Source organism: Gavialis gangeticus, unplaced genomic scaffold, assembly GCF_001723915.1.
Source record: "Gavialis gangeticus isolate Ggan-Ray unplaced genomic scaffold, GavGan_comp1, whole genome shotgun sequence".
Taxonomy (NCBI): domain Eukaryota; kingdom Metazoa; phylum Chordata; order Crocodylia; family Gavialidae; genus Gavialis; species Gavialis gangeticus.
In genome coordinates, this window is record NW_017729004.1 from 18,851,157 (window position 1) to 18,860,987 (window position 9,831).

The window sequence follows — 9,831 nt, forward strand, 5'->3', positions numbered from 1 at the left end:
ATAATATTACAGAAATCTCTGTCCATATTTGCACCCAACTATGGAGTGCTATAGCACTACCTCCACACAAACTTTTATCATCCTCTCCCAGCAGTTGTGACCCAGGTTCTGTTTTAGCCATGTTATCTCTCATTTCTTTTCAGTCAGTCATATTGCTGCCATACAGTGTTATTGTGCCCTATTTCCTTTTATTTCTCTTTCTTGAACAATTCATATCCTTCACTCCTGGTGTTCCAGTTATGATTGCTTATTTCACCATGTTTCTGTTATCCCTACAATATCTGGCTTCATATCATGCACAAGTGGTTCAAGTTCCTCCGTGTTGGCCAGGCTCCTGGCTTTTGTATGAAAACCTTTCAGTCATTTCTTACTAGCTGTATCCCTTTCCATAGCTGAATTGGGTAAACTGCTGCTGCCATGTGGCTTCCCCAGGGGCTGCCATTCTGGCATCCAATCTGGATTGCAACCCAAAGCTGGTGTGCAGCTCATCTCGCTCCAGTTACATACTGCTTATGGGCAGTAGTGTGCTCCTCAGGGACCCTGGATACCAGGTGCACTTGGAAATAGGCACGGGAGAGAGAGCATGTGTTTTGCTTAAAAGAAGTGGCAGACATTATTTGCCCTTTGGCTTCCAAATAGTTTTAATAAACACACATCTTTTTCAAGCACTGCTGCTTTTAGGTCTGCTCTCATGAAAAGTGTATGTCCTGCCCTGCAAATTCAAACCATCTAGGAAAGCGCTACCTGTGTGTGTGTGTGTGTGTTGGGGGGGGGTCCACAAAGGACCCATGGAAATCCTAAGTGTTTAGAGCAGAGTTTTGAAGGCAGAGTGTGTTGGAAGGTAAAAGAGCCAAAGCATAGAAGCCTTATTTCAAAGTCAATGAGGCATTAGTCTAGGAGGGGGGAACATCCTGTCTGATTAAGTAATGAGTAAAGGAAGCTGGAATGATCCGAGTCCTAAGAAGTCCTTTGAAAGTCCTACAGCAGAAGGCCACTAAGGAGTTGGTGAGGAGAGGACCTACTGGAGCCAGAATTAGCAGAATGGCCTGAGGCGGTCATGGAAAATCGATAGAAGATCCTGGTCAATGGATAACAGCACGTTGAATAGGTTAGTCTCAGACACGCTTTCCTATAAGAGCTGGTTGGCTTGGGAGCTTGGAGAAGCACGTGCACTTTGGGAGCTGAAGCATGGGCCAGATCTTGTTTACTGAAGGCACAGCATCACAGATGGTTAGGACTTGGTTGCCCAAGCTGATAACATAATGGTAGTCTTGTTGCAGAGGGCACACAGCTCTCCGTAGTTTCTGTGGAATGGAGAAGAATGGAAAGTCCAGACAGAAGAATTTAAAAGCTTCAATGTGCGTGGAGCCACCATGATTTAAGGACGTTTCTAGTGTTGCAGCAGGATATTTTGAGAGGAGCCAGTAACCTATTGGAACAAGGGAAGTCAGCCTGTAGTTAGAGAGAGACACAAACTGGGACTGTTAACACTAAGGTGTCTCAAAGTACAGACTTTAGGATAACCAACATGAATTTGAACAGGCATGTGTTTCCATAGAAGTGAACGTGTGTGAGAAGGCCACCAAAAACTGGCCTCTTCATGGCTGTAGAAAACATTTTTTTGGCTTTTAGTAAAGGTGTGGATTTGTTAGCTGATCTTGGTATTTGCTACTCTGAAGTATTTGCCAGGAGCAGTGTAAATATCAGGCATTTTTCAGCCCTTTGTCCATTGTTCATCTGCCTCCAGTGAACTTGTAGCAAATAAATTTTTGAAAAGGCTTTCTATCTTTGTATTAATATAGAGAAACTGCCTCATTCTCAGACTTGACTTTACTGTTTGTGAGCTTGGAGGAACCCCTGATCTCTCTCTTTGTGGGACTGCTCTTTATCAGCTGTCTCTAAATGCCAGTATACTATGGGTGAAAAAAGTGAGCAGGTTTACCATCCTAAATCAAGGATTTTGCTGTTACAGTTCTCCCTGGAGATAAGGTGGTTATGCACCCTCAGTCATGAGCTCATCAAAAAGTTACTGACTTTTAGACTCTGTGCCTCGTGTTCCTTCCAAAGCCATGTATGTTGTCTGTTGTGATCAGCGTGAAGCCTGTTAGTTAGCATGAAACCCTTTGGTTAGTTGCCTGGGTTATTTGCAGATTCAAAATGAGATTCATATATTCACAAGTCAAAAGAAAGAAAAGAACTGCATAAATACAGATGCTTTCAAAATGGATTAAATTTTGTATTCAGACTTGCATTCTCTCCTAGAGATTCAGAGCTCATTCTACTAGATTGGACAGCTTCTGTGGCATGCTTATGTAGGTTTGTCACAAATTTGTGAACTCCCCACTTGGAGTTCCATGTATACCTTTATGTAGCATGACACTTTGGCATATCACTTCATTGATTGTTTTGGGAGAGTTATGCAGTCTTCCTTTAATCTTTCAGCTGCCCTCAGGGGGTTGCAAGGTGTCACTGTTCATTTATCTCCCTGGATTGGGAGTCAGAGGTAATTCCTGACGGAAAGAAATTGTTTTCCAGGAACTGTTGTTTATAACTCTCCCTCTACACGTTACATTTATGTTGCGATTAACGTGTTAATCCTAGCATAAATGACAAGGGTGCAATTCATGATCCAATTTAAGGTGTCATAAAATGGCAAACCAGGTATAAAATTGATCTACCTGTAATGTAGAACAGTTTTGTGACCGGTTTGTATTGTGCCTTAAAATTGAACATGTGGCTGACCAACAGTCAGCTGATTGTCAACTTGGGCCAGAGACTGCACTGGAGTCTGGAACTGACCCAAGTATACCTGCTGGGCCAGTGATCAGCTGCTTTTCAGCCCTGGCCAGCTACAGGCATCTTGCTTTCAACCTGCAGAGTGGGAAGGGTCCCAAACTTTTCAAGTACATAAGGGTCCCAGGATCATAATCCCAGTTTCTCCCTGTACAGACAAGTAAGGCGTGATTTAGGATAATGATCCCCAATCCCAGAATTGTCTCCTGCCATGCATGTGTAACATGACAAGAGGTATGATTGTTGGAATTGGATCCCATGGCACATTTAAATGAGTGTATGCCAGAGGCCTTAGGTCTAATTATTCTTATGCATATCTGTCCTCTCTAGACTGCTTCCTTTTCTTGAGTCCTCCCATGGATTCTTTAAATTTGTGCAAGTAACTGGGCAGTGGGTGCTCTAGGGGTCACCATGGCTTGCATGTTCTGATCAGAGAGAGTGGGATAATCATGCCAGCACAGTAGTCGCTGTGAGCTGGCAGTTGAGTGCATGAGTGTTCTTTGGGTGTAGCTTTACACAGGCAGGGTATTGGAGTGCAGTTATTGGAAAATAAATTTGTTATCATTCTGCCTTGGCAGCAGATCACGTGTGTGTGTGTTGTTGGAGTTGCCGTAAGCCATTAATGTTGCCATGTAGCACTGCAAGTTACCCTCTTGTTTTAAACACTCTAATTATGTGGCTGCCCAATTCTTTTTCAGACTCCCAGGGTATGTCTACACGAGACGCGTTAATGCACATTAGCCTAATTTAATGCACATTAAAGCTACACGTCTCCATGTGCATGCCCTTAATGCACATTAAAAATGGCAAATTTAGGCATGATTAGTTAAAGCACATTAGTGCCAGGTCATGTGTACAAATGCATTAACTTTAGTACTGGGTCTGCCCAGCCACTAGGGGCACATGACAGGGCTGTAGGGACTTGGTACTAACTTTCATCCCAAGGGCACTAATTTCAGTCTCAAGTCCCAGCATGTGTAGAAACCTGCCAAAAATTGCTTAATGTGCATTGGCTTAATGCACATTACATTTGGTTGCGCTTATTTGCACATGTAGACACACACCTCCAGAGTACAGTTACTCGTGTTAGCAGCATTATGTAAATCGGTGATGGCTGCATACTTTGGCCTCTTCTGAAATGTATGCAAGGGTGTTGGTTTTCTGTTGGTGGAAGGAGCTGAGCCACATGGAAAAGGAAGCCCATGAAATGAAGCCATTTGCTTATTTCTTTTATTCCTTCCATCCCTCCCCTCAGCCAGTGCATGAACTACACCAGGACTTGGCAAGCTATTGCCCATGAGCTGGCTCTGGCCCATGGACCTGTGGCTTTTGTGGCATTGGGCAATGAGGGGGCTCTTTCTCCATCTCACTGCAATTAGTACTACACTGCAGCTGGGAGGCACCCAACTCTGGGAGGCAGGGAGAAGCCGTCATAACAGCTGGGTCCTAATCCCTGCCCAATTCAATCTCCAATTCAAGCTGTATCTTTCTAGCCCCTCCACACCAGCGTATGCTGGAAAATGTTGCGAACCCTGAATTTAACAGTAAGATGGCACTGGAAAGATGTTCCCATGTGTCTTCACTGGTTGGAAGAAAGACTGGACCAGGGTCAGTCATATTTGGTCTTTTTTTTTTTTTTTTAAATACAAAAAGGGGGAAAAAACATTTTACTTGTAACTGAAAATTACTCCAGCCATGGGTGGTATGGCAAGAAAAGGGACTCCTTAGAAGACCATAGTGGTATTTTGGCTAATTTGGCAGCATATGCATTTCACTGCGTACATTTTAATTAAGCGTAGTTTCTAGTAAAAAGCTTACACCCTTCTCTAATGGCCACTGCTTAAGTTTTAACATGCAAGTCTGTCATCTTCTTTTTCTTTTCTATGTGCTAACCAAGTCCTGCTCCCCAGCAGGTCTCTCAGGAAGCAAATGTTTGCATTGCGCAGATACTGAACAGCATGTTCTGTTGTTGATTTCAGCAGGGGGGAGAGAGTGTTGGCTTTTTTCACCCCGAGGGCCAGCCCCAGCGGCCTCAACAACCTCTAGAGCCAAAGGTGCAGCCAGTGCGGAAGGTCACATTGACAAAGGGAACACTCCATCCGCAGCAGCAGCAGCACCCGCAGCAGCAGCAGGTGTCACCAATACATTCAACAGTTCCTCAAGGAGTCAAAAACATCCAGGGAATTCATCAAGCTAAGAAGGTGATTGAAGATGTGTCACTGCTGCTAGATTTTTTTTTTTTAATCTGCCTGGCGTGTTGCTGTGTTAAGGCTGGATTTAAGAAAGAACTCAATTTTTTAATAGCACTGAAGAAATAAAAACATTTCAGTGCTTAAATAAATTACTAGTGAATGGCTGCATGACTCAGGGGGTTGATAATGGGGAGGCCCATTTGAATCCAGCCCAGACTGAACGTCTGAAAGTTGTTTCCATCGGATGGCTGTTCAGCGGCCTGTGTGAGTTGTTGGGTGATCTCAGTATGATATTTCATTGGAGAACAAATATCGTGGAAATTACTATTACAGATGATAGTACCAAGTATGCTTCCTGGCATTAAGGGCAAAAAGGCCAAATATTGTCCTGTTCAAAGCCTATGACTTATTCATAGGGCAGACTCTTCCTGCAGTCCCCTTTTCGCATTCTTTCTGCTCTCCTTTCTGCACACCTATCTGCTACAGTAAATGAGGTATGGATCTACTTATAACAGTGTTTTTTCTCACAACACTCAGGTTTATTCCCAGGGTAGAGCTATCCTATGACTTTAGTGGTGGGGGGGATGTGGAGGAGGGGCGGGGGGATGGTGAGTGACCATTTAATTACAAACTACCAGAATGTATATGCACACGCAACCTGAGGTGCATATGTTCCCTTTTAAAAAATGCCGTTATTTAGTTACCCTAAACCTCATTGAAACCCAGTGAGCCTTCAACTCCAAAATCACTTTAGGCACTTATAGAGAATTTTGTCCTAACATTTTTGCTTACTTTCCTCCATTTATGAAACAGGGATGATGCTCTTCTTGCCCATTTTCTTAAGAGAACAGTGGCTTTTAGGCTTCCATTAATGAGGGAAAAAATCAGGTTGGTTTCCCAAATAGATGCCGTTTGTCTGAATCTGCAGAGAAGAAATGGGAATGCTTGTTCTGAACGCTTATTTTGTGTTAAGTGTTTGCTCCTCTTAATTCCTTGGTTACATAATTGTAGATGGAGGCAAAAGTAACTCAAAGTTTAACAGAATAGAAACACAGCTGCTGCACTTGAGGGGGAGCTTGTTTTGCCAGGACCTACAGTGGTTTTGGAAACCCGAGTCTTTTAAAGATCATTGTTTTAAAGTTAATAGCTTTTTGCCTTTTGCACCTACAAATTGCTGGAGACTAGAGAGGGCCTGGAGTACTGTGCCATCTGCCTCCTGTAGTTGTTGATCAAGCATAGTTTGTTGTCTGAGAAGGTCAGGGTGGGCGCAGGGATTGTTTTTGTAACCCAGGCCAAAATGCTAGGGCCAATCAAATGCATGGTGGTTCAGTTGCATATTTTTTGGCACAAAGTGCTTGCTTGCTTTGTAGATCCACCCCAAATGCCAAGCCTGATTTTGTGATACCCGTTAGAGGCTGTTACAGGTTTTCAGAGAGGTTTGGCTAAGTTGAAGATAAATATGTTAACATGTGGCCTTTTAAATTGGCAACCAGCAACATGCTGCTTTTAATCAACATGTACTTTAATCAAGTCTTTAAGTAAATTGCAAACTTTCATATTATCTGTCAAATGCAGTTAACAAAGGCACCAAGTAAGTAAATCAAAACACTGTTACTTTGGTTGTTGGCAGGTCATTATGCACGGGAGAGGCAGAGGAGTAGCAGGCCAGATGGGCCGAGGACGCTTGATGCCAAATAAACAGAACCTGCGAGTGGTGGAGTGCAAACCTCAGCCCTGTATCGTGTCAGTTGAAGGGCTTTCTTCATCAACTACTGATGTCCAACTGAAAAACCTGCTGATGTCAGTAGGACCCATTCAGGTAGGTCAACCTTCGTTTATAATTTTTGTGCCAAAAGTCTTTCATTGCAGAAAACTCAATTAATTCTCTGACACTCAATGCAGTGTGTTGTTATTGGTAATTACTCAGATTTGAAGGCACTGTATCCAGTAGCAAAGACTAACATGATTAGGTTACAGTGCTGCAAGTACAGTAAAATTCCTGTAATTTTTGTACTCGTTTTCATAAACCTGGGCTCCTTCCCATTTCTGGGTGCTCTTATTAGCAAGTCACTGTTATTTGACTGTCAAATGTCATAAATGTAAGTGTGTGGTGTAGTATAATTAAAGACAGATTATCATGTCAGAACAAAGCATCTTCAATTATTCATTCTCCTTGATTTTTTTTTTTTTATTGTTGGATTGCATACTTGCTAATTCATAATGTTCAGAAATTCATGTCAGTGGTAGTATGAATTAGCAAATATTGTGCCTTTTATTTCTTAAGCTTTAAAAGTACTTTCAAAATGCTAGTTAAAAGGGTGTCGCAGTTTGAATTTTTAAAAACTACTTTATGATGTACATTTTTTAAATAGCATGGCCCTGCTTAAGTTTTTCCTGTTGTTGTTGTTGTGTAGGCAAAAATTAAATCTTTTCTTACTTTAAGGTTCTTTCAGGGGAGGGTTGTGAGTAAAATCTTAATAAACATGTTCCAGTTTATACCTTGTGTTTGGATTTGCTGTGTCCTAGCACTCAGCTAAACGTTTACGCAGAATTTTAGGCAAATGGAAGTTTTCAAAAGGACTTTAGGAGTCTGCATCTCGGTATTGGGCACTGGAGCGGCACTTGAAAATGTCTGCCAGGGTGTGTTCTAGTAGATTAAATAAACTAAACTAGTGGTGGGCAGGCTTTTGCTAAATGAGTGGCGCAGAGCTGGTCCGTGGGCTGAATCAAGCCCCATGTGCCAGAATGGGCCCACACTGCTTCTGCCTGCCCCTGGACAGCTTCAGTTGGCCCCTGCATGCCAGGATTGGGCCCTGGGACCCCATGCCACCCAGGGTTTTCCATGGTTCTGAACCTTTCTGAGTTGGATTTCTTGTGCATTCCATCTATGTCAAAGGGATGCTTTAGTCTCTCCACTTATTAAATACTGAATAACCTATATCGATAGCTATCCATAGGTTTTATTTTTGTTCATTAAAAGCTTTGATATTTGGTACTGTGTAATATTGTCTAAAAATACACTTCATGGCTTTTCCTTTCTTTGTAGACTCAGACCATTCACACACACACACAGTGCTTTATCTTTTCAGCTCCTGCAGTACTTTGTTTGAAATTATTTTCAAGCCTTTTACTGCGTGTAAAAACCTGCAGAAGGGGACAAAAGTAAGGATGGCATTAGTGGTAATAAGTATTTCATTCATATTCTAAATTTAGGTATGAGCCCAGCAGAGTGCCTGTTCTTGGCTGTGATAAATTGAAACCACTGTGCTGTGCTACCTGACTGCACACACAAATCAGGGGGAGGTATGGTCAGTGTTTTCTTGCTAAATCTTGCTTGAGAATATTAGTAAGAGATTAGCATAAGGCCTGCTAGAAGTATTCAGCATTAAGAAAAAAGTATTGTGGACATATCAGAAAAGATGAACAAGTTTTCTACTGTCTCAGAGTACTGAGCTGCTAATGTAGTGTCACAGTGCAGTCTTGACTAGAATGATGGAACTTGTTTCCATTTTTTAGTAGCACTTGATGCTATTTTTAAAGTATTTTTACACAAGATGTCCTAGGGCTTCCACTGTTAGCAGAACAGGTGCATCTGCACTATTGCTGCAGAAAGGGGAAGAGATTTGGTGTACACGCATCTTCTAGTAAGGACTGTGCGTTGTCCACTGCATCAGGAATCTAAAGGTTTGGTATTTAATAGGAGATGAAGTAGGTTAGGAATCAGCTGTACAAGTACTTATGCCAAGGCTACACTTCAGTTTACACTACTGGGGTCATTTGTAGCTGGAAAAACAGATCAGAAATGTCCCTGTGTAGCCAGGGCTACTTAAGAGATAAAAAGCACATGTAGGGAAGTTTGGAAGGATGCATGCTGAACATGAGCTGTCACATACAGCTCAGTACTTCTCATTTTCAAAGCAGTGCAGTAATATTAACTTATTTCCACAACACCTTGTTCCCTCATAGGAGAGGCTAGGTACTGCAGCTACAGAAAATGCTGAGAGCTTGGAATTCAAATGTATCAGTTGAAAGTGCCCTTTTTCCTAGTAATAGCTTGTAAACGTAGAGTAGCCTCTTGGTTTTGAACGAGAGGCTGGAAACCTAGAAGATAATTAGCCTGAGCTCATTTTCACATGGTTGTACTAGTGTCTGTGCTCACTGCTGTTTAAAACAAGCAGCAAGCTCTTGCACAGAGGTGTTTCAGTGCAAATGGGCATAGATGCAACTTATTGGGGGCAACACAAGAAAAATGAAGTGCTTAAGCATTTTCTTTTTTTTTCCTTGCTTCCTTGCTCTCTGTCCCTTTCCCCTAAGGTGTTTGCTCTGTGCTAATGGTTGTGGGCAGCACTGAAGTGGGCCACTAGGAAGGTTCCAAGTGAACAGAGGTGCAAGGAGGATTGGTGGTTATTTCATGCATCTCTAGGCAGCAATCAAAGGGTGTGAAAGGCAATAACAGGGCAGGGTTGAAGTGAAAGAAGAAACAAAATCCTTGTGGTGCAAGGCAGAGCAGCTTTTGAGGACCAGAGGGAACCCATAGAGCAGGGGTGAGCAATTACTTAGGGCAGAGGGCCGCTTACTGAGTTTTTGGCAAGCCATCGAGGGCCACATGACAGGTAGCCAAGGGCAGATGGATATTAATTTTCTAATTTTTTTTAGGGGCCCTATGGGCTGTGTGACAGAAAGCCACCTTGGTTTCTCCCCAAAAATCTCTGCCCTGTGACACTGTGATTTAAATCTCTGTGCTGTGACCATTCAATTAGGATGGGCCCAGCACACAGGGGACCACACCCTCAGCCTGTCTCTTTAGGGAACTTGAGCTGGCTGCATTCCTGAGGGAGGGGGGAAA

The 9,831-nt window shown here is 42.7% G+C and overlaps 1 protein-coding gene across 7 annotated transcripts in view; it reads left to right on the forward strand.

Annotated features, from left to right (window-relative positions):
• The window catches only part of RBM33 (RNA binding motif protein 33), a 224,858-nt gene that overhangs the window by 181,870 nt on the left and 33,157 nt on the right, over nt 1-9,831 (forward strand). For 6 of the 7 annotated variants that reach the window (XR_002095780.1, XM_019508146.1, XM_019508147.1 and 3 more), the window contains exons 17-18: nt 4,773-4,994; nt 6,616-6,804. Coding sequence is in view for 6 of the 7 variants with exons in the window: in XM_019508146.1 (XP_019363691.1) it covers nt 4,773-4,994; nt 6,616-6,804 (411 nt within the window). In the remaining variant the exon portion in view is untranslated. The remainder of the gene's footprint in view (nt 1-4,772; nt 4,995-6,615; nt 6,805-9,831) is intronic. The other variant, XM_019508151.1, reaches the window with a different exon arrangement.